The sequence below is a fragment of the Talaromyces rugulosus genome, chromosome VI, assembly GCF_013368755.1.
Source record: "Talaromyces rugulosus chromosome VI, complete sequence".
Classification (NCBI taxonomy): domain Eukaryota; kingdom Fungi; phylum Ascomycota; class Eurotiomycetes; order Eurotiales; family Trichocomaceae; genus Talaromyces; species Talaromyces rugulosus.
This window is the reverse complement of record NC_049566.1, coordinates 2630715-2655166: the sequence shown is the minus strand read 5'-3', so window position 1 is coordinate 2655166 and position 24452 is coordinate 2630715. Positions and strand designations below refer to the sequence as shown.

General features: G+C 46.6%; 6 protein-coding genes across 6 annotated transcripts; 4 read left to right on the top strand and 2 right to left on the bottom strand.

The window, feature by feature from the left end:
• Positions 1-90: 90 nt before the first annotated feature.
• TRUGW13939_11288 (uncharacterized protein) lies at positions 91-1430 on the bottom strand (the record flags this gene model as incomplete). The annotated part of the gene is made up of 2 exons (XM_035494396.1): positions 91-397; positions 451-1430. 2 exons carry the CDS (start codon positions 1428-1430, stop codon positions 91-93), a joined length of 1287 nt encoding a protein of 428 aa, XP_035350289.1.
• Positions 1431-3651: 2221 nt separating this feature from the next.
• On the top strand, positions 3652-7767 carry TRUGW13939_11287 (uncharacterized protein; the record flags this gene model as incomplete). The annotated part of the gene is made up of 4 exons (XM_035494395.1): positions 3652-4326; positions 4393-4608; positions 6105-6373; positions 6426-7767. The coding sequence occupies 4 exons, from the start codon at positions 3652-3654 to the stop codon at positions 7765-7767; spliced, it is 2502 nt and encodes an 833-aa protein (XP_035350288.1).
• Positions 7768-9193: 1426 nt separating this feature from the next.
• TRUGW13939_11286 (uncharacterized protein) lies at positions 9194-11428 on the top strand (the record flags this gene model as incomplete). Its single annotated transcript, XM_035494394.1, has 5 exons — positions 9194-9289; positions 9512-9680; positions 9741-9881; positions 9959-10623; positions 10688-11428. 5 exons carry the CDS (start codon positions 9194-9196, stop codon positions 11426-11428), a joined length of 1812 nt encoding a protein of 603 aa, XP_035350287.1.
• Positions 11429-12427: 999 nt separating this feature from the next.
• TRUGW13939_11285 (uncharacterized protein) lies at positions 12428-13258 on the top strand (the record flags this gene model as incomplete). Its single annotated transcript, XM_035494393.1, has 1 exon — positions 12428-13258. The coding sequence occupies one exon, from the start codon at positions 12428-12430 to the stop codon at positions 13256-13258; it is 831 nt and encodes a 276-aa protein (XP_035350286.1).
• Positions 13259-13747: 489 nt separating this feature from the next.
• TRUGW13939_11283 (uncharacterized protein) lies at positions 13748-24032 on the top strand (the record flags this gene model as incomplete). Its single annotated transcript, XM_035494391.1, has 10 exons — positions 13748-13789; positions 13845-14165; positions 14225-14738; positions 14788-16186; positions 16244-18395; positions 21401-21512; positions 21570-21617; positions 21969-22992; positions 23291-23408; positions 23688-24032. 10 exons carry the CDS (start codon positions 13748-13750, stop codon positions 24030-24032), a joined length of 6075 nt encoding a protein of 2024 aa, XP_035350284.1.
• On the bottom strand, positions 19021-20638 carry TRUGW13939_11284 (uncharacterized protein; the record flags this gene model as incomplete). The annotated part of the gene is made up of 3 exons (XM_035494392.1): positions 19021-19365; positions 19423-20541; positions 20600-20638. 3 exons carry the CDS (start codon positions 20636-20638, stop codon positions 19021-19023), a joined length of 1503 nt encoding a protein of 500 aa, XP_035350285.1.
• Positions 24033-24452: the final 420 nt, after the last annotated feature.

Below are 24452 nucleotides of genomic sequence, written 5' to 3'. Positions count from 1 at the left end.
TTTGAATAAAACTACTACTTGTATGTGAGGTCATCGCAGGACAAAATTTAGAATAATTGGCAATATATGTATGTATTATTATTTTTAATTCTATATAGATCTTTCGAACTCAAAACTGACCCCATCCTCATCATCGAGAATGGCATTGACATTGTGAATTCTGGCACAACTCTCTCCTGTAGATGCACCATTCTCTTCAATCATGATAACCTGTATTGCAGCCTCCGTAGCCATATTCGAATCCCAAAGAATTTCTCGACGTTTACAATTCTTCAATAAAGTGATTGCGCGACGACGAATGTCTCTATCACGACATCGACTGGCCACAACATAGAGTGGAGGAATAATACCAAGGGAAAAAGAAAACGTCTGTCTTCGTGATGATCTTCCGGGGGATCTGAAACAAATTAGCATATTTTTTTTTGTATCTTTGAATGTGTCAAGAAAAACCTGGATCGGTTGATATAATTTTCCGCAAGAGAAACAATAGAGCCAAAATCAGCCATGTATTGGTCCCAAACATGTTCAGGGAACATTGTGAGTGGTAGTGATACGTATATATTTCCAAGAATGCACCATATTTGCATGATACCGGGATCATGGTCGTATGAATCTCCTTCTCCCGGAGTTGGATGTTTGGGGGTTGATGCAGAAGTGAAATTACTTTGTAACTCTTTTAAATATCGCGATACTCGTCCCTGGTCTGAAGGTAGATTAGGAACTACACGTCCCTCAATAGCTAGTGCTGTATTCAATCGATCATGGAGAATGTTGTTCAACAGGCCATCTAAGGAACAGTAGGAATCCTCTCTAGCACAAATTTCCTCCATCGTTTCCAAAGCGGAGGTGACCTGCTTGTCATAATTTTTATCATTAATTGTCACTGAAACTTTCGTTCCTAGTAGTTCAACTAATTGGTTGTCTAGTCGCGTGAGCAAAGATGTGAGAACCTGCTTTGGCACCAACGCCCCCTGGGTCGATTGCGGTAACGTCTTGTATTGTCGAAGCAAATTCAGTCCTCGTGTAATGTGAATGATTGTTGATCGGCGACAGCCGCGGATACTCTCAAAACAGGCAAAGAGCACACAGCATGCAAGTGTGATATCTTCTCTCGGCATGAGAGTCTCCAAGCCTCGAGGTCGCCGACTTTGAGCTCGAAGTAACCGAAGCGCCTTCCCATACTGGTACGTGGCAAACTGGCCTAGAGGGGTGTAATCCACACGAGTAGCACCATCGGGTCTATACTCATAAGCCTGATGAAGAGCCCCGAACGAAATGACAGCATGAGCCAAGACCGCCTCGGTATTCGCTGCCTTCAAGATTGGACGGCAAAACTCGGCTGGAAAGCGGGTTTTTGTCTCGGCGAGGAAAAAGTCAAGAGATTGCTGCTCTCGCAGCGATAGAGACCAGGGTGCGCGGTAGACTACCATCGTGTTTAGTGTCAAGCCAGAGCTATCTGTCCTTGATGGCGTTTTGACTACGCGATGGTACCCATCGCATTTGCGGCCTGTGGATGTGCAGCGCCGACAGCTTGGCTTTTCCTCATCGCATTTTACTTTTCTTATTCTTTTGATGAAAGAAAAAAAAACCCTGTTATTAGTGGCCAGGACATATTGAATAGTCGAGGCGACTCACTTGCAGGTTATGCAGCCTGTTTTGGTCCGGCTGGTAGAGGCTCGCGAGCGTCTAGGGATGCTCTCCATTTGGCAACCAAGTTATAATAATCCGCTCAACCTTCATATTATCGATGACTTCACACTAGGAGGCATAGCGAAGTATTTAGTTGTCGCACCTCGTGGAAATTGAAGTACTAAATAAACTAGAGGAGAAAGTTTGGATCCCCTAACTAGCGGCTTTGGCTGTAGCCTAGAGCTGCACATTATTAACTAATTGGGGCGAGCTCATTAGCGGCGGATTTATCGTTTGTCCGACATCGTAAATCCCTGAAATTGAAGATATTTCTATGTTAATTCTGTCATGTACTTATGACAATAGTGGAGCGATCACTTCCTGGACTTCCCAAACTTACCACTGGGAAAGTGGTTTTCGCTAACAGAAATAGATCCCTTGTCAGTGCCGCTAGGTAAGGTGCTCTAAATGTAATGCTCGAGAGTAGCAGTTACTGACGCCGCTTTGGCCATAATATCGCCTTGCTTTGTTTCCATGTCCTTTGCCTTCGTTCGTCCATGTCTTGGGAAGAACGCATAGAAATCGGTCACTGCGAAGATAACGTGGGACCCTTTAAACGCGGCGGTGGTTGACTGGAGATCTCCAATGTCTGCAAGCTATATTTGTTTTGCTCTTTTAACAATGGCACAGATTATAAAAGGCCTCGACAATAGTGTCAATTGTGTTTATTTTTTTTTGCGTTCCGCCAATCTTGTCTATGACAATTGTTTGTAAGTTGTAACAAGCTCGTTTGGAGCTAGTCCTATATAGGAAAGTACTTCATCACTCTAGCCTACACTGATTGTAGACTACCTGGTGTTCGGTTTTTACCACTTGCCCAAAAGAGTTTGTCTTTATTGAATCGAATTTTTCTGTAGCCCGGGCGCAGATCCCGAATTTTATAAGGAAGAAGCCATCCAGCTCGAGCGCACGCCGAGGGCTTGTCTTCTATTGCTCGCAGATGAAGAACTAAGAATAGGTAAGTAGTATTGTAGTGTGCTTGGAGTGCGTAATAGATCATTGGCATTTGCGCGGATAGTTTAATGAAAAAGAAATTTTTTTACATTACCCCTCATTATAGATCTCTACTTTTTACGAATCGATGCTGACCCGAAATATCGAACACATCGGAGAGAGACATGGAGTTCTAGAATTAACAAAGGAAACGTCGGTACGTGCTATTACTTTTGCCGAAGCATCATATAGAGACCGGAAAGAGAATTATCCTTACAAGATGGTCTCACCGTATCTTTCTTATTCCCTGTGCTAAGCAGGAATTATACAGAATCGACTGGAGGCAGAACAACGATCGCCAGCGGGTCTGGTTGACACTGGCTATAAGAACTCTAAAAGACCGTTTAAGCAGCCTACCAAGCCCAATTATCTAGCAGACTAATCATTTTATTACGTTCCATGATTGAGCTTTAACTTCAACCGCCCTAGAAAATGCATATTTCCTTTTTCGGCAACCTCAATTTGTCATCACGACCCTCGCAGACTTATAAGAATAATGCGACCTGGTCATTCATATTATGCATAAATCACTTTTAAAATAAAGAATCTAACTATTGTATAACTAGCTGCTATTTACATTATACTTTATGTGTTAGCTGAACTCATCTTTATTTTCCGCTCGACATGTGGGACCTCTGGATACTACTATTTTAAAAATAGTAGTATGCTTGCTTCTATTTCTCTTTCGCCTGGAGTTGTAAAGTTTAGACTAGATATTAGTATTTCTCTGTTACTTCTAATCTAGTCGTCGCCTGTCCATGACCAACAGGATTCAATGTCCTTGGTCTTAGTAGGCAGCAGCGTTTTCCATCTCACCACTCGGTCGGCTTTTCTGTTTTGGGAAAGATTCTATGAGCATATAAAGGCCCCCCAGATAGCACTCGCTTTTCAAGGAAATTGCTGACCAAGTTGCTCTTTAAAAAATTACATTACCATCCTAAAAACCAGAAATTCTTCTTGTGCATCAAAATGGGCTGCAAATCCTATATTAAACGATCCACCGTGGAATCTACAGTGACGCTCCCCAGTAACCGGACTTCAAATCCCCGGATCAATCGCTCTACTGTCGAATCCTGTACATTCGAGAATCTGACCGAAGCTACCGTAGTTCATCGATCTACGCTGGGAAATGTGAATCTTCGAGAAACACTCCCTGACTCCAAAACCGGCGGCAAACGCGACGGTTACAGCAGCAACGGCGGCAGCTACATCAAATTCAGTCATGCCAAAAACAGCACGTTGACAGACTCTAATTTGAAACGATGCAATATTCAAGACTCGGCCCTTGACTCCGTCTCCCAAGCCAAGTGGTGCAAGACCCGCGAATCTAGCATTACGAATGTGCCGTCACTCAAACGCTGCGATGTGATTGATACGGTCCTTGACAACGTGAAATATTTGCAGTGGTCGACTATAAAACAATCGCACCTGAAGGACTGTGCCAAGATAAAGCGCTCTACTATACAGGAGAGCAACGTGCAAAGTTCTATCGTTGATCACGCAAGTCTCATCGGCTGCAAGGCGAATAACTGTGCTATATACAGAACAAGTTTTAGAGGAATGCACATTGAGAACGGCATATGGAAACACGGATCCTTGGTTGGTCGAATTGACGACACAAAGGAGGTTATTTGCGAGAAGATAGTATGTTTGGTTCTATGTCCTAGGACAAAAAAGATAACCCATCACTAACAAACATGAAAAATCAAGTCCGCTAATGGAGTGGTTCATGTGACCATCGATGCGAATACTCATCCCTCTACTGACGAACGCGTCCCTGTGACCTTGAACGGCAGGCAAATTCCACTACATGAGAACAAACTCTCGTTCGACGAGACCGATTCAAATGATGGCTTCAGTTCAGAGTTGGATGCAGATGGAGATTTTGAATCTGGCAATAAGTTTCAAGCACCACCTCCATACCAGGTTTGATTATTATGGAATATCAATTTATCGCTTGTCATATCTCTGTCATTATCAATTGGTTTTACAGTACGTTAAATATCAGATGTACCCGTAGCTGCATAATAAGTAGTTAATTGCCAGTTTCTGTGTTTGAATTTGATGAAGGAAACACTTTAAAGCCTTACATATGTAGCCAATGCTTTATATTTCAGATGTCTATGATCATTATCGCGCCACCGTGGCTTCAAATGTTGTCATTTGAGGTGTTTCATGTATTTAGTTCTACCTTTACCTCTTATCTTTAGTGTAGCTGACAACATTCTTGACATTTAACCTCGCAACAGATGGCAGATGGGGAAAGGTATGACGGCAGCAGCCAAACAACTTAAAAAACTAGCTTTCCAAATGCCGTAAACAAGTATTATTCTCATCCAAAACCCGAGAAAACCCCTCTAGCCCGTACAACAACAGAAATACCACTCATTCAATGTTGTTCCAGCCCTCGCGCCAAGGTATAATGTGGTGACCCCCACAGATTATTATTGTTATTAACTCATCAATAATAAAAGAAAGGTATAAACCCCCACGCCGACCGTAGGCTTATATGTAATTGCCGGGTGGATATAAACTATAAAATATGAAGTATGCAGTGCCCGGCCCTTCTCTTCTCGCCACCATCGGAGCAACTCCGTTCCCCATATTATGGTCCGTGAAGCACGCACCAGCGCGCACGTTTTTTTATGACAGAAATGCTTTGACTTGTACTGACTTGTATCGGCATTCGTATTCATCGTAAGTAGTTATAACGTGGACTATGTGTGGTCGGCAGTAGTGAATCCAATCTGACAAGCTGGTGACGCCTTTATCAATTGTTAGATAAGACGACAGCATGATTATTGATAGAGAGCTGGAAATTGCCTCGCGCAGACGTAATAATAATGTAGACCTGTTTCGAGCACGACTTGGGTAAATATTCAGGCTAATTTGTTCCCCCGTCAACCTATCGTGTGATACCCGCTGTCGTATTGAGTGGCGATCAAAGCGAATTAGCCAAAGAAAGCTTCGTTTCTATTGGCATATTTGCAATCCCCCGAAACAATGGGCCCATGCCCATGGGGAAACTTGAAAGAAAACTAGCCCCGGATTTACTGCGAATGGCCTGGCAGAACGGACGAATCCGACCACGCGAGAGACAGACCAAAGCGTCATGTGGCACATGGCTCTCTCCCTAGGGCAAATCATAAAAGCCATGGTCATCGAGGATGTCCTCCATCACGGACTTTCTCCGAGGGTTCCGCAAGCCGTGCTCACACCAGTCAAAAGAAAGAGAAAATCGCACGCCCCTTAATGCTAAATATTATTGATGGAAACACTGTTTATTCTCGGCAACTGTACCCAAGGACACCATCGGATCCGCTTCCCCGCAAACCTCATGGTCCTCGTGCGGAGGTAGCCGCTAAACCCTAGTCGCAAATGACCCGAGTATATATAGCCTGTACACCTGCTAGATACTGTAGCTCTGTTTAGTTCCTCATAAGCAGACTCGTCGGTTGGCTTTCCCATATTTTCGTTCTGCCGGAAAAATTATAACAATGGCGGGTCACGATGCGATTATCCACGACCGAGACGCGATGGGGGAGAAAGCTGATATGTCGCACGAAGAGGTCGTGCATATTGCAGCCCTGACAGATGAGGAAAAGGCGGTGGAAGTCAAGCTGCGACGAAAAATTGATTCGTTGATTTTGCCACTGGTTATCACCGTTTACTTGATGAATTACATCGACCGGTACGTCGGGTATCCCGTGGGAGAGTCATCACTGAAACTAACATTTCCCAAGAAACAATTATGCTGCTGCCAAGCTGCAAGGTCTTACCGATGATTTGCACCTTAATGACGCCCAGTATCAAACCGGTCTATCGATCCTGTTTGTGGCGTATATCCTGATGCAGGTCCCTTCGAACTTGCTTCTCAATTATGTCGGCCGGCCATCTTTGTATCTCGGCTTTTTTGTCGTTGCTTGGGGATTAGTCTCTGCTCTGACTAGCCAGGCTAAAGGTTATGGATCAATTGTGGCTTGCCGTTTCCTCCTCGGATTTGTCGAGGCACCATTTTTCGCCGGAGTGCTGTTTTATCTGTCTAAATGGTATACAAAGAAAGAGCTTGCGTTCAGAATGAGTATTTTCTACGCTGGTTCCTTGCTCAGTGGCGCCTTTGGTAGCCTGATTGCCGCCGGAATTCTCTCGGGGCTGGCGGGACATCGTGGTTTGGCGGCCTGGCAGTGGCTGTATATCATCGAGGGAGCCATAACATGCTTCGTCGGCCTCATTATCATGGTTGCTCTGCCAGACTTTCCGGAGAACTGGCGTTTGCTGTCACCAGAAATGAAAGCCGTGGCTAACCGGCGACTGGCAATCGATGCCGCCGAGGCTGATGTTGATGAAGAGGGTGGTATGAGTCAATGGCGTGGATTGAAGCTGGCATTTGCAGACAAGCGCACATATGTGCTTGCCCTTGCATACATGGGCATCACTGGCGCTGCTGGCTTTCAGAATTTCTTCCCAACGCTCACCGGCACGTTGGGCTATAACCATGTCATCTCACTTTTGCTTGTCGCGCCGCCATATATTTTCATGGTCGGCTATTCTCTGCTGCACAACTATTTCTCCGACAAGATGCAGAAGCGGTTTATCTTTTGGGTCTATCCAGTTCCAATAACCATTGTCGGGTTCATCATCTTCATGACAACCTCATCTTTCGGGCCTCGATACTTTTCGCTTTTCTTGATGAACTTTGTCTTCGCCATGAACGGCACGCTGTTTGGCTGGATCGCCAATGCAATCCCAAGACCGCCGGCAAAGCGTGCAGCTTCATATGCCTTTATCAACTCAGTCGCAAATTCAGCCAGTATCTGGACGCCGTACACGTACCGCACGCAGGATGCGCCACAATATCGTCTTGCACTGGGTGTTTGCATTGCACTTCAGGCCTTGGCCTTTCTGATGGGCTTGATCCTGTACCTTGACTTGCGGGCATCGAACAAGCGGCTGGAGCGTTTGGAGAACGAGGACGTGTCCTTGACCGAGAAGGAAATGCGGCGCCTGCAAAAGACTGCCGAAGTGGAGGGCATCGATATTGGGGCCGCAAGGCGACTACAGAAGGGATTCCGCTATGTCCTGTGATCTTGTCTTTTTGTTGTCTTGAGCCGATTGGGATATTGTAACCAGTATGAAATAGAATATCCAGACGCGGAGTTTATATTGATACTGTCATACCGAAGTAGTAGTAACCCTAACTCTAACATGACCACCACCAGGATGTCAAAAACGGGGGCTTAGGGACCAGTGTCTGAAATGATGCCAAAGTTTAGTGGCCAAGCCTGTAAGAGGAAAGCGTGACAGACAGGAGGCACGTGTTGTCTACGGTTGCGCTTGGGGAAGGCGCGAGGGCGGTCCGCACCTCGCTTGCCATCTTTCTTCCTCTTCCTCTTCCTCTTCCTTGCTGCTCGCCTCTATCCTTGTTCTCTCTGCTGCAAAGACTGGCTCTATTGACCTGCAAGACATGCCACTGGTTTGCCCGGAATTCTATTCCAGGACGCCATCGCACACGCCTGATTTCTAACCGCCCAAGGGTAGCTGAACCCACATCAAAAGGGAATCGCGGATCGTCGTTCGCGACACTCAGCGCTAAGCGAGCTCGACTGGCCAAAAGATTCTATTCAATCTTTGCAGAGCGAACCGGATACAATCTTAATACTGATACGTCACAACTGGGGTTTTATGGCTCGCTTCGACCTTGCGCTCTCCGGATGGTGGCGCCAAAGCTATCTCCCGAGTCGCTGTTGAGTCTCCATCTAGGGGGCGAGTTTTGCGGCTAATTTCCGGCCATCCAAAAAGACACCATTTCTTCCCATGGCGCCCGAAGCTATGTTCATTCGGGACATCGATCGAGATTTGCATACGATAGAAAGAAATAGAAAGTGCGAGAGAGCAGCAACTTGGTGGTAGAGGAGGCCCACTTCTCCCCGTTGCACCGGTGCCGGTGCTTCATCCTCGGTCGAAAAAAAATTTAAATTTGACAGCCGTTTACATTTAACCTGGAATTTTCCGCCCTTGATTCTTTGCTGCAATTTGTTGGATGTACGGGGTACTGTAAAGCTACTCCGTACTACGTAGAGACTACAACGATGCATTGGATAATCACGGCTTGTGCAACCACTCATTTTCTCATGATTCTGTGCACTGTTGCACTGTCCAGAGACTAACAAACACCGTTGTGGGGCATGCAGTGATCGGCCGACAGAGGCTAGCTGAGCCTGTTCAACTGCCGTTAAACCGGAAATGGAATGGACACATCAGGTCTTCCCCTCTGAAAAAGGGCCCAGATCATCCTTCAGGGATGCTCCGGTCGTTGAGCGATCACCTCCGAGATCTCTCATCTCACCCTGCGATTTCCTGCAGTGCCGTTCGTGGGCTGCCCAACAATGCCGCCAAAATAACAGACCCTTCACACTGCGCAGCCACAGAGCTCTCTATACTAGCCATATCCTGGGACGACTAGGAGCCCAAGGCGCGGGGCGCACCTGGCCGTTTGTGGCTGTTAGCCGCCATGTCGGATTCTGGCTACAGCGATGAAGCCAAGCTTAAGAAGCCTACCAACCGACAATCACGGTCATGTCGAGTTTGCCGTCTTCGCAAAGTCAAGGTGTGTTTCTTTATCCACGTATTTCACTGCAGTTGCGTGTTATGCAAAATACATTTATTTAATTGTATCTTTTTGCAAAAAAGAGAGCTTCCAAGAAAAAGGAACCAACTCTCACCCCCACCCAAGCGTTTAGATATCATTTCATGCACTATGGAAATATACATCAATACATTTATGACGTGGTTATCATCTGTGCGCTTACTGACCAACCTAAACTTTTAGTGCGATCGAGTGAAGCCATGCCACGCTTGTTGTGCCCATGGGCATCCGTCAAAGTGCGTGTACGATTCAGTGCCTGGGGAGGAAGAAACACAGCCAATTTCACAAGCCGAGGAGATTCGGAATTTGCGCAATGAGATCAAAGAGCTACGGACTCGAATGAATTCAAAGGGTGCGATACACTTATCCTTTTTTCTTGGACGCACAGACATTAACTCGATCTTTATTATAGGGGACCAACAATCTCGATCTCGGAAACTAGCTGAATTGGAAAAGCTTTTTGATGCTATACGATCAGCTCCAGCCGAAGTTGTTGATGGTCTCGTTGGAAATATCCGTGCAGATCGATCAAGAATACCTCTGGAATACAATGGTAAGTTATCGAAGCTCTTGCTAGCCTCTGCTTGGACTACAACAATTGTCCATGTTCAATTTCTGAAAATTCGATAGAGGAGACTCGTTTAATCGCTACTTCAGAAAAGAGGCTTGTTATGCGCTCTACTTCACCATGGGGTTCAAACGGCGAAGACGAAGAATACTCGTTTAATAAGTGGAACTCGTCAATCGCTAGCGACTCGCGCAGTAGTAGTAGTAGCGGAAGTAGCAGTGCTAGTAGCATCAGCATTGACGAAGATTGGTGCGGGCCGCTTTCTCGATTTACTTCAGCCAAACCGATGGTAGATGTGTTCGTCCAACGGTTTGTTGACGCCTTCAGCCCAGAGGTCGATCTCCGCTCTGGACGTGCAGGGGCTATCCGAGCCGCGGCCGATATTCGGATGTTCTCACCCATGATATCAAATGCCTTTGATGCTGTTTCACTAACCTTCTTTGGCCGAAGTGCACAAGATCCTCGGGTTGAGGCCGCCGGCATGAAACTTTATCCAAAGGTTTTGCGGTCGTTACAGGATGCCCTTTTGGACCCTGAACGGAGCCGGTCAGAATCAACTCTCATCACAGTTACCTTATTATTAGCCTTTGAAAGCATTGAACGGACATCAACCGAGGCCGTTGTTGCCCATGTGAAAGGGGCGGCCCGGTTGATACAACACCGAGGACCAGAAAACCATGTCCATGGAGTTGAACACCTATTCTTTTGCGAACTTCGGCCATACTGGGTAAGATTATTATAAGAACATTCTAAAACAACTGAGGGATAAAAGTTTTGCTAACTTTTTCTAGGTTGGCGTTGACCTTGTTGAGCGCAAACCGAGTTTTATGGCGGAAGAGGCATGGAAAACTGTTCCCTGGTCTGAAGGAACGACATCAAAAGACTTGTTACACTATTTGCTCGACCTTGTTGTTGATATTCCGGGACTCCTGGGACAACACGACGAGCTTGTAGCTGCACAGGAAACCCAACATCTCGGGAAAGGCGAACTTCGTGTGAAACAGGCAAAGCTGTGGAATTCGATAGCAGATTTGACGTCTCGACTACTGCAATGGAAAAGGGATTATGTCGACTGCTACCCCGGTGGTGGGCCAGTAGCGACATCCGAACCGCAAGGCCCAGATCCTTTCCCTGTCTTCCGTTGTTACGACCTGCGTACTATGCAGGTAATCGAACCACCACCGCTTGTTTACCCTGATCTCAGGCTGTTACAAACAATGTCCATTTACTGCGCCAACAGGCTCATCCTATCCACGATCGACAATAGACTAGAAGGGGCTGTTACGATAGTGGAAAAGTACCAGCTGGCGTGTGATATTGGGCGTAGTCTAGAGTGCTATATCCGTCGAGCACCTGGGAACATGATCAACCGCCTTGCTTTCCCTGTGCGAGTGGCATGGGAAGCTTTCCCCGCTGGCGGCGTCGAGCGCGAGTTTATGGTCCAGGTGTTTGAACTTGTTGAAAAGCGCCACGCCTTGCGTTTATGGGGAAGCGCGATGCCCGAGTTGAGCGTTCCTGGCTCCCCGCCTTGAATGGAGGAGGATCATGAAAATAATTATGACAATGACGATTATGATGAGTTGATATGCGATGAAGCCACGACTATTGCGAAGGCGATTTTAGTCATCTAGATTTGACTGCTCGAAAGAGATCAATCACTTGCCCCAAGACTTGAACGTAGCACTGCTGTCTCGTATGTTACACTACTGTTGTTCCTCGAAAGGATTCGACCACATTTCAGTTACACCAAGTAAAACGCCAATCTGGGATTTGTTTACAGGGACCACAGCCCACCAGTTGACAAGCGATGACAGCTGTCAGGCGCTGTCACCTCATGCTAATGCATCCTGCTCGGATCTCTCAATCTCGGAAATTGACTTATGGAATGCTTGCTGCGGGGGCTGCTAGCCCCCTAGCTGCTCAATAGTCTCTCTTGGCACGGAGCCACAGTGGTTCGTCGCAATTTTCTTTGAGAGGCTGGCGTACGGGTCAATTTACAGGGTACGAATCACAGATAATAATGGGCTTTGTACTAAGTAGCGAGCTGCTGGGATCTGGTTCTCGGTTCCCCAATTTTTGAAAAAAAAAAAAAAACCATCGGCTTTAATCGAGCTCTGAAGCTTTTCGGACCTCGGAATCACATTTTCATACTGATGATTCGACTACACCCAGCTCTCCTCAAACTCAAAAATGAGCGAGTGAGTCTTAATAAGTTACTGGATTTCCTTATCCCGTGCATGCCGCACGAACGAAGGAATCCCATTTCACGCTTGTCTCGACCTAGCCCGGACGATCGAAGATGACAAGCGCTAAAATTTTAGTGTAATTGAGTTTGTTCAAGTGTTGTTTTTCAAGATGATGTATCAATAATTAATAATGTTTCTCTCCCCTGCTCTCGTGTTGCTGGGGTTTTCATAAAGGGCTGGTTCTCCGCTCGTTGACTATACTGCCAAAAGCTACACGTTCAATCTCCCCTACACTTTTCTCTTGCACATTGGGATTATCACGATTTGTTTACTATCGAACTCACGATGCGTTCTCTACTCCTGTCTGCTGCTATTGCAGTATCCACTACCAGGGCTGTTCTCGTGCCCGATCCAGCCAACGACTACTCCTGTACATCTACACATAACCCCGTCGTGACGCTACACGGGCTGGGGGCGACCTACTACGAAGACATCAACTTTCTCGGCGATTGGCTTAAGACTCAGGGCTTTTGCATCTTTCGCGCAACATACGGTTCATACCCTGATTTCCCCCTGGTGGGTGGATTTTTGCCCGTCAACGAGAGTGCCGTTGAAGTCGCCGATTTCATCGCCAACGTGAGCAGCAGTATCCCCGACACAAAGATTGATATTGTCGGGCATTCTGAGGGTGCCTTTTTGTCGTTATATGTGCCCAAGTTCCAGCCGGGGATCTCGGATATCGTGCAGAGAATCGTTAGCATTGCGCCACCGACTCGCGGGACAAATTTCGCAAACTTGATCACACTGGCAAACGATCTCGGAATTGACGGGGTGGTGCAAACGGTTCTCGATCTCTTCGGGTGCCATGCCTGCAACGACGTGACTGATGGCGGATGGGCTATTGAGCAGCTCAATGACGGCACCCCCATCATCCAGCAAGGCAACTCGGCGACTATTATTATCTCCAAATATGACGAGCTCGTAACGCCGACTTCGATCTCGCCGGTCAACGAACCGAATGTGCGCAACGAATACGTCCAAGACTATTGCCCGCTTGACCCGGTTGGACATATCGGCGAAGCGTATGATTTGAATGTGTGGAATTTGGTCAAGAATGCGCTGGAGGATGTGACGGCACATAACTTTCCGTGTGTGTTTGGGAGTCCGGGGAAGTAAAAAGAATTGAACAAAAGAAGGATAATACTGTATATATATGGACTGGGAGGACATAGTATCCCAATAATTTATAATGTGCAGAGGTCTCTAAAGGGTTAGACCCGAGTGTCGAGTACTTTGGAAACACTAGCTGCAGCGAAAAATGTGAAGAGATCAATTGATGCTATTGAGGAAAGATTTGTGATTCCAAGATGGATATCTAGGGGTGAAGGGAATATCAATAGCCGAAACTGGAAAAGCGATATGGATTTTACAATTATAGAACATTTGTTTGCTTTCCCCTCGCCCAGACATATTCAAAGCCATAGCTCCATCTTTAGATCTATCTAGTGAGGGTTACATCTGTTGCCTGCAGAAGGGCGGTGACGAGCGGCAGTACCCCACATCGCGCATTATTGTTGAAAGCTTTCTCCAACATCGATTTTCAGACGACTCAACCTTGGTCAAACTAAAAATGTTACTTTCTCATGTAAATTGATTTTAGTCGATATGCAGAGGGATGAATTGCAATTGAGTTGCAGCTCATTATGGGTATGGTCCCGATTCGCACTTCGCTCGTCCCGGAGAGCTAACAACATGTGGACAGGACTCGGAGACCGCCAGCTTTTCGAGATGCGCTCTTCCGTTTGTGGCATCTGCTCCAGTGCTGGTAATTACTGTCATCGGACTAAAGTATCTCCTGAGCCATCCGTATCTGCACCGATGGCGTCCAGCATGGACTCGATCATTTGTGAGAGAGAAGCCCGAGCCTGCTGAATTTCCAATACCTCCACCAAGGCAGCCCAGGGGCAAAGCTATTCTCCTTTGTGTAATAGCGCTAGCCGTGTTTGGGATTGGAATTGCTCGCCTTGCAATATCCCCGTTGTTCTTTTTGTTCTTTGTCTTTCTAGCGACGACGGTTGCCTGGGTAAGTTTTGTTTCTTTTTTGGGAAAGTCAAAGTTGAACGCCATTGCTCATGCTAGTAGGCTCTCGCTGCAATTGTGATAGCAGTCAAGCAGCCAGTGGAAGCCCCGACTTCACTGCTAGTCTATTATATCGCAGCACTATTTGCCGAATTTCCCATTGCCAATGCCCTATCAACTGCGGGCTTGGTAGGACAGATTGCACATGGTGTAACCATTTGGGCGGCATTGATATCAATTATTATAATTCTTATTATGCCAACCCGAAACCCTACTTTGTCAAAAGAAGGAATTGGTATTGTGGGCCAAACCCCATCGGACCGTTTACGCAGCCCAGAGGATGACTTGCTTCTTTGGCAATACCTCACCATCTCGTGGATGTGGCCGCTTATTTCACTGGGACGCAAAAGAAAAATAAATGAAGATGATGTATGGTTACTGGGGTATGAATTCCAACATCGAAGACTCCACGAAAAGTTCCGTCAGCTGCAGGGATCTGTCTTGGGCCGCTTACTGCAGGCCAATGGCGTTGATGTATTCATCATTGGCAGTATTGCTATTTTGCAAATGATATGCAGTATGTAGCAGGCTCCGCTACCTCGGGACAATAGGCTGATTGCACATAGATTTCTCATCACCACTGCTTCTACAGCAGCTTCTCAAAGTCATGTCGATTGAAGATGTTGACAAAAAGGTAGCTTTGACTTATGGGGCCATAATGTTCGCCCTTCGACTAGTTTTTGCTCAAAGCCAAGTCCTGAATCTCTGGTATGGTCGAAGATGCTACGAGCGTAGCCGAGGAGAAATGGTGATGATGGTATACGAGAAAGCCTTATCTCGGAAAAACACGTTTGGGCAGAAAATACAGACCAAGGACGAAGTTGAAGATTTGTATCAAGATGAAAATATGGATGACAGCGTGGATGAGCCTAGTAAGAGAAAACGAAAGTTATGTGGATTGATTCCTTGCCGAGGAAACAAACCCCAGAAGAAAGAGGCAAAAGAGACTGCATCCATGGGCAAAATATTCAACCTGCTGCGCGGGGACGTCTATGAAGTTGCTCAGCGGTTTTGGGAAATCGATACCCTCATCGATAAACCGTTAGGTCTCGTGATATCCATTGCCCTTGTTTGGAAATTATTCGGCCCATCGTGCTTTTTGGGTGTTTTGACAGTCATCGTTGCTCAAGTCATCAACGGATTTATAACTCGAGCCCTCCTTCGTTGGGAACGAGTTCGTCGAACTGCAACTGATGTGCGGTTGCAAATCTCTTCACAGTTTGTGGAGGCCCTTCGCCATCTTCGCTGGTATGGATGGCAAAGCCATTGGCTTCGTCAGGTCATGGAGGCGCGTGACAAGGAACTGAATCTTCGTATTATTACAAGTCTATGGAATATCGCAATCAGATTTGTCAACGTCTTCTCAAGCGGCGTTTTCCCTGTGGTGGCTCTATATGGATATACCATGTTAGCTGGGCATCCGCTTAGTATCGACATTATTTTCCCCGCACTTCAACTTTTCACCATGCTGGAAGAGCGACTTCGCGACATCCCTTCGCTAATTACCACCCTTATTAACGCCTCTATCGCCATGGGTAGAATTGAAGATTTCATGGCAGAGCCGGACAAAGAAACTGGAAAAGCCGACACTGCGTCAGACTCGACTCCAATCAGGTTAGAGTCTTGCTCGTTTGCTTGGCCAGGAAAGCTATCGCCTGTTCTGTCTGATGTAACTCTCACAGCTAGCAAGGGCTTGACAGTTATCTGTGGTGTTGTTGGAGCTGGCAAGACAGCACTATTGCAAGCCTTCCTTGGTGAGCTTGATAAATTAAAGGGCGAATCTCATATACCGAATGAAATGGTCGGATACTGCGCGCAAACCCCTTGGCTGCAAAGTATGAGTATTCGAGACAATATTATTTTTTCATCACCCTACGATGAGCAACGATATAAGCGTGTGTTGGATGCATGTGCACTAGTTCCTGATCTGGCAAACTTTGCACATGGTGACTTGTCTTTCATAGGGTAAGTAAATAGCTCCACTTCTTTTACTAAAGCTTCGTAATGCTAAAATACTCGAAGGGAAAACGGCATAGGTCTTTCTGGTGGCCAGAAGGCAAGAGTAGCTCTTGCAAGAGCCGTTTACAGTACAGCTAGAATTTTGTTCCTCGATGACCCGTTATCAGCGCTCGACCACAATACCGCCGAATTTATTGTGCGCAAATGCTTCCTCGGTCCGCTGATGGAAGATCGCATTGTGGTTCTTGTTACGCATCGCACATCTTTGGTGCAGCCATATGCAGACCAAGTCGTTGAAATCGCAAATGGCCATGCCAAGTGCTATGATAAGCAGGCGATGTCGTCTATTCACGTCGCTGACGATGAATCTCAAGTAGACGAGATAGCGCAGGAAAATGCCGAAGAGGAGGTATCTTCGGCAGTTCCAGACAAGTTCATCGAAGAAGAGCATAGGGCCGACTGGGGGGTTCAAACTCGTGTGTACTGGTCGTACATCAAGGCGGGAAAGCTCAAGTGGTGGAGCATCCTTGTCGCAGTCCTCGCGATCTATCGTCTGACAGCTGTGGTGCAATCGTGGTTTCTCAAGGAATGGGGCGAGGCATACAATGGGTCTCTGGTCATGATCGCGTACACGAGTATGAGAAAGCAAATGTCGGAGCACTGGATGAACATCCCCGTGGCAGGCGTAAATCTCAACCACAGCGGTTTGAGCACTCAAAATTGGCCGTTTGATCAGATGCACATGCCACATCCCGCAGAAAATGTTCGTCCCTGGCTAGCTCTTTATCTCGGCATAGCTACATTTCAAGCCCTGGCTATGCTTGCTGCTCAATTGTTGATGTTGGTGATTATTTATTGCGCGGGCAAAACAATGTTCGAGCAAGTCATGGAACGTGTAAGCCTTGCTACATTTAGGTTCTTTGACGTCACCCCAGTGGGACGACTTATGAATCGTTTGACCTCGGACATTGGCGCCGTTGATGGAAACATCAGCAATCAATTTCAAGTGATTGCTTTTCAGATGATCACCTGGACCTCTGCTATCGTTGTCATTGCGTCGGTGACACCAACATTTTTAGTGTTTGCTCTTTTTCTGACCAGCGCTTTCGTTTTGATTTTCTTGCGATTCCTACCACTTTCACAAAGTCTTCGACGTTTGGAAATGGTCTCTTTGAGTCCGTTGCTGTCTAATTTTGGAGAACTTCTGCATGGCCTCACTACGGTTCGTGCGTTTCATGCCGAAGTACGGTTTCAGAACCGAGTTATCCAGGTGGTGGACAAATTTCAAGGGATGGACCATTTCTACTGGTCTTTGCAAAGCTGGTTGATGTACCGGTTTGAGGCGTTATCGGGGTTCTCTACGTTTTGTCTCACCGCATTGGCATTGTACACTGACATATCAGCGGGTCTGGTTGCTTTCATGCTTGTCTCTGCTAGCTCTTTCGTCGATTCCACGCACGCACTGTGCAAGTATTACGGCCAGTTGCAGATGGACTTTGTCTCTGTTGAACGTGTTGACGAGCTTCGACACATTGAGACTGAGCCCGAGGGCGAAATCGACCCACCAGCATATTGGCCGCGCTTCGGCACTCCTATTATCTTCGACGATGTTACTATTCGCTACGCCCCCCACCTAGAGCCCTCGCTGTCTAAAGTTTCCATAGAGATTCCTGGTGGGTCTACTGCTGCAGTGATCGGCCGTACTGGCAGCGGAAAATCAACATTGGCTCTCAGTCTTCTAGGCGTGATACAACCAGATTCGGGTGTAATACTCATTGACAACATTGATATATCCAAAGTCAGCAAACAAGCGCTCCGAACGCGCATTACGTTTGTTGCACAGGACCCTATCCTCTTCCCCGGAAGCATCAGATTGAATCTCGACCCAACAAACGAGTACTCGGACCGCGAATGTGCGGACGCACTTGAGCGCATCTGCTCTCGTCATGGCTGGTGTCTAGATTTCTACATTGAGGCCGGTGGGCGAAATCTTAGCCAAGGCCAGCGCCAATTAATAGGGCTGACGCGTGCTGCGCTCCGACGGAGTCCGATTGTTATTCTTGACGAAGCGACTGCGTCGATCGATCACGAGACGTCACTGGAAATTCAAAAGATTATACGAGAAGAAATGAAGGAGAGCACGGTGATAACAATTGCGCATCGACTGGAGGCTATTAACGATGCAGATTACTACGTCGTGCTAGATCACGGTAGAGTTGAAAGACAGGGGCGGGTCTGAGTAGATTTCGATGAGATGAAAGATGCTTAGAAAATGAACGTTTTAGACCTTCCAAAGATTTTAATTTTTCTAAAGATTTCTTTTTATCGGACTGGGGATACTCCCGACCACTGCAATGCTGAAGCTAGTATCAATTGTAACTAAAGCAATCTAGACTTATATGCTATGGTTGCTAAACGTTCGGGAGATCGCTCGGATTCTGACCTGTCACTATTTGTGACATAATGAAAGAGTGAGGTCTCATATCTTTCGCTAATGTAAACCTTGTCTTTATTGCTCATAATACGAGTAATATTTTCCTTATCCACCTATACCAAGGGTCAACGCCATGAGTCTTTCTTATTGGATATTAGTACAACTAATGAGGCAGGGCCGTAGACATCTATAAAGGTGAACACTTGACCTTGAGGACAGGCTCTAACAAGGAATGCCTTAGATATATAGCTGACAACTCTAGCGCATGGGAACAGTAGTTAGTCTTTATCTATGAAAACTCTTACTCCCGAGGGGCTACTAAACTGAATAATCCATGGAAAACCTGTAAAGAGCAGTATAGGGTAGGCCTCACGACGCCGAGCTGGCTTTTCAAGAAATGCATGGCTTATGCAGCTTGATTCTTAACAGAGCTGACTCGCACCTCCAATGGCCTTTTTTCAACCAACAAAAAGGTTCTAAGTTCTTCCCACCGTAGCTGCTTCTCGTGAATGCATTCGAAATCAAACTCAAAGAGCAGCTTCGCAAGGATCAGCCTCATCTCGGCCCAGGCAATGTAGACCCCCATACATGACCGGGTACCCATACTGAATGGCTGGACAGCGGAGCGGTCGTCTCGGAAGAATGGTGAACTGGGCTGGATTGGTAGCCATCGCTCCGGGATGAACGTGGTAGCTTGATGGAATTTCTTTGGGTCGCGATAAAGGCTATACGGCTGGAGCGACACCCGCGTCTGCCGATCATTCAATGTCAGATGCACTTTATACTCAATACAATATGATCAACTTACCCCTTCAGGTAACCAAACACGAGAAATAACCCGACCGCCCCCAGGAACGAGTCGCGGAAGCATCCATGGAACCGGGGGGCACAGCCGAAGACCCTCATTTATTACCGCGTTGAGATACGGTAGATTACGGACGGCATCCATGGAAATATCTAGCACTCCATGGAACGTGGAGCGTACCTCGTCTACTAGTATAGCCAGCTTTTCTGGGTTGTTAACCAGGTAGTTGAGCGTACCGGTCAAGACGGTGGCTGTCGTCTCACTGCCCGCTGTGGTCAGGATCATAAACGTCGCGTTCAGTTCGCCGAGTGGTAGCTCTAGCTTGCCACCTTCGCCGATAAGATGTGACATTATGTCTGGCTGCTGCAACTCCCATCCCAATCGTCGTTGCACTTTATCAGCAATCTGTTGAAAATGATCTTTTTGCATTTTTCGCAGCGCAGGGGGGATCAATCTCATCAAGAGCGACTCCAGCAAAGGGTAGAAGCGCGCTGCAGCTACAAACGACGCCGCTTTGACGCTGTTGAAGAGCAAGGAAATCCAAGGGTGATACTGTGAGTGCTCGAGGCACTTGAAAGACTCCCCAAAACCCAATTCGCCGAAAATGTCAAACGTTGTATAATTGAACCATGGTGTCATATTGATTTCCACGCCCTTTTCTTTCCCTCCGTAACCAATATCGGCTTTTTCCACGCGCTCGTGCAAACGCTGAACTAAAAGATTCACATATTTTTGTAGAAGCGGCTCTTGCGCCCGCAGTGCTCGGGGTGTAAAACCAGGCGACAAAGCTTTGCGTATGATGGCATGTTTATCTGGGTTGATGGCACTCAGTAAAGAGTCAGGATGGCCGGGCTGGCTCTTCCACCAAGTAGGGTCTTTCAAAAACGGTGAATTCGCCGAGTAGATATCTGTCCAGCCATCACCATCGGAAATGCTGACTTCGTCCGGCGCCGTGCGGACGACTGGCCCGTATCTGCGGTGTAGGCGTTGAAAGTCGTGCACAATCGTCCCCCGAAGGAGTGCCCAAATAAAAGGCAAACGAGTGGCAGACCAGCTGCGCGGGCCGGGAACGTGGGCAAGCGGATGAAACCAGGTGTTATATATGACACGAAGGAGGATATACTGGGGTTTACCAATTAGTTTGCAATACATGATAAGATAACAAGGACGATGAACATACCGCCAGCGGAATCACAGCTAGGGAAGCAATAGACAGCATGTTTTTAATTGTATGGATAAATGATGATTTCGAGTTAAAAGGATAGACAATGTTGGTTGTACGTAAAACAAAAGAAATACTTGAGCCAGCTGAGGTAACTTGTCAACCACCCCAGTTAGGGTTAGGGTTATACTCACTTTCTTGGCGTACATAGGATGATTGAACAGTGAAGGGAAGCTCTTCCCAAACTAGAACCTGAATACGGGGCTTTGACATGACCCAGTGTTGTCTCTAGCCTACGTACAGTCGTACCATCCTTGATCTGGTGTCCAGCCAGCTACTCATGCAGTCTGTTCTGCAATAAATGCCCATACCTGCTCCATCCCTGCCCTGTGATACTGCTTTCAAAAGGGTTTACCCCTCCTTTTTTGTTTTTTGCTTCTTCCGCTGAAGACCGCATAAACTCAATATTGCGATTGCAAATCATGGTGCATGCGTTCAACTAACAAAGCAATTACTATCCGATGGATTGTCCCCGGTCGACCAATAGATTGACAAATATAAATTTCCTTTCGCCTCCAGAAATTTACGAGGCTAATTCGGCCACTAACCAGTTCATCCAAGAAATATTTATTAATTGGTGTTTATTGGCATTGAATCACGGTTTGCTTCATGGTTTTAGGTATTCGTTTTACACATAGATCCAGATCAGCTTAATCTGGAAACCTCGTTGTTCCATAAACTGGCATGGCAACGCAATGGATCAGGCCCCTTTTTCGGCCACCAGGAGAGAATGTTAATTTTATCAATCCGGTGAACTAGTTTGATGAGAACGTTGCGCTACACACTCCCTGCCTGACTCTGGATATGGCCGGGGCAAAATCCGCACCCGCAAACTTGCCCGCCCTACGAGTCGCTTTGGGAGTCGATGAGTGTGAGTCTATGTAAAATCAGTGCTATTATAGTGTTTTCTGCTAATACTACCGTGCAGATATCTGTATGGATTCAGCCTTGTCCAGCGATGCCAAAGCGTCAACTGGTATATAGGGGCAGTAGGACACAGTCACGTTGGCAACTTCGTGTAGAATATTTAGTGTCCGCGATGAGGATGAATCTTGATAAAAACGAATACGTAAATACTGAGTAAAATGCGTGCAAACTAGAAAAAATACTGTAATAATAAAGCCGGCATGGTTTCTATTTGTAGCATATTATGTCGTGGTACTTGACGTGTTGGCCAATGACAAAGGATGTGTGCCAGTTCTTTGTTTCCCCTCGTTGCTGCACATCGCTTCAACTTCTGCCTCCCCTTCAAATCTTTTTTCTCGGTTTTGAAACGACGTCAAGTTAAATGTATTCTCGCGTCTGATATTGTCCTTTGCTCTTCTAGATAGTTTTGGATTCGCGCCAGCCACCTCCGTGATTGATCGTCGCCGAGCCCTAATTGATCGAATGGGTCCTCAGTTTTCCCAGATTTTCCCTCCTCGTCCCGGCTTTACGTTCGAGGAGCTCCCATCGCAAAAGGGAAAAGTATTTCTCATTAGTGGTGGTGTGTCGGGTATTGGGTTCGAGGTTGCCAAGGTCCTCTATGCAAAGGCTGGCAAAGTCCACATCGCTGGTCGCTCTCGAGAAAAGGGCGAGGCCGCTATCCAGGCGATTAAAAACGCCGTCTCAGACACTCAAGGCACATTGGAATTTCTCCTTCTCGAGCTCGATGACTTGACTACTATCAAATCCGCTGTGGGTGCCTTTCGAAGCAAAGAGTCCAAATTGGATGTCCTCTTCAACAATGCGGGAGTCTCGCAGCCGCCTTTGGGCAGTGTATCTGCACAGAATATCGAACTTCAACTGGCCACTAACTGTCTCGGCCCATTCCTGTTCACAAAACTACTGCAGCCTATCATACACGCTGCAGTGCCAGATGCCGCACCGGGCGCGGTTCGCGTGGTTTGGACAAGCAGTCAAGTCGCCGAACTTTCCACTCCCCCCGAAGGCATGATCATGTCGGAGTTAACCAATCCGCCAAATGATAATGTCCGCAATTATACGAATTCCAAGCTAGGAAACTGGTTTCTGGCAGTTGAGATGGCGCGTCGGTACGGCTCAGACCACGGTATCGTGAGCGTAGCTCAGAATCCCGGTGCAGCAAATACGAACCTCCTGCGCAACGCCAAGTGGATGAAAATCCTATCTCGACTACTTCTCCACAGTCCTGAGATGGCTGCTCATACGGTCGTCTATGCCGGCTTGTCTGCAGACCTGGGGCTACAGAACAATGGTTCCTATGTTATTCCGTGGGGGAGGATCCATCAAGCAGTAAACCCGGATTTGGCGACGGCTATGAAGTTGAAAGAAGATGGAGGGACTGGCTTGGCGAAAGAATTTTGGGAGTTTTGTGAGGAGAAGACTAGGGAGTATTGTTAAGGGAATCAAGGTTATTTAAGATAGGTAAACCGTTGGCTGGATGAACGATGTAGGTATGACTAGCAAATTCCCCAAACAATATGAATTTTACTCATTTATGAGGTGTATTAATTGATAACATGACTCAGTCAGTTGGAAAGCCGTTTTTTTTTCTAATTAAAAAGGCAATTTTAGGGTATAATTAAGCTACTCTTGAACCTATGAGATCAGAAAGATAGGTTTCCGCCCCCGCCCACAGCCCATTGATTATGCCGACAGTGCAGAAGGATTCCTCTAACTTGCTTTTAGGCCAGATGCTATTATGGAGATGCTGAGCCTAGTGGCGCAATCTTCGCATATACCTCTGCTAGTGTCTACTGGTGTCGCACTCGTCCATGTTTCATTGGATAATGCCCTCGTAGCCTCGGTTGGTTAGGGAGCCGGAGAACCCCCCAAATCCTGGCCTCATTTGTTTCGATAGGTGATATTTTGAGCATTGCGAGTCTCAATAAATATCAAGAGGAGAGACAAGCCAGAAACCAGAATACACAAGCCTATAACCAAAAATAAGCGAAGAAAAAGAAAAGAATCAGAATCAGAATCCGGCCGCCATGCCTATGATCCGCGTATTACTCCCCCTTTCCACCCAATAACTGTAAATATTTGATTGACGATGAACCTGTGTTTATTTTTCTCGTGAGATCAGTACGGCGAACCATGTTGGATAGAAATACCCGTCACCAACGCGCCTCGCGCCATTCAATTTTACCGTACTGTCTTCGAGTGGACCATTGACGAACAAGGCTACGACAAGCAAGTGGATGGGGTCGAGCGCACGTATTTTTTCAGCAAGGGTAATCTTCACGGTAGTTTTATGCTCGTTCCTGAAGATCAATTCGTGGACATGGGCGCGATCTGCGCACCAGATACTACTACTGAGGAAGATGGGAAAGCAAAAATGCCGCTCTGGGGTGTAGTGAATACGTTGGCCGTCGAGGATATGGATGAAACACTGGAAAAGGTGTTGCAGTGCGGGGGGAAGATTTTCTAGTGAGTTTTGTTTTGTCCTCTAGCTGGGTAGTTATTTTTGGTGATCTATTCTCGCACACTGACCAAATTCCAGTGGGAAATCGTTACTTGGCAGAGAAATGGGGTCAATTTCCAAAATCATTGATACAGAGGGAAATATCTTTGCACTATTTTCGTTAGAACTCTGGGATTGATTTTGTCGAGCTTTGCTTTGTTTTTTCATCGTCTCATTTGATAGATACCAATGACTATGTATGAACTGTGGACGGGCGGGAGATTTAATGCTATACAATAACATTTATAATGTTGCACTTATTCGATTAAACTACAGGGTTATAGATTATTCTATTTGACGTACTGGGACGTACTGGGCGCTTGTCATCCCCAAGCCGATATAGCCATACTGAAATGCCTTTTTAAAAGGCATCAGAAAAGACAAGAA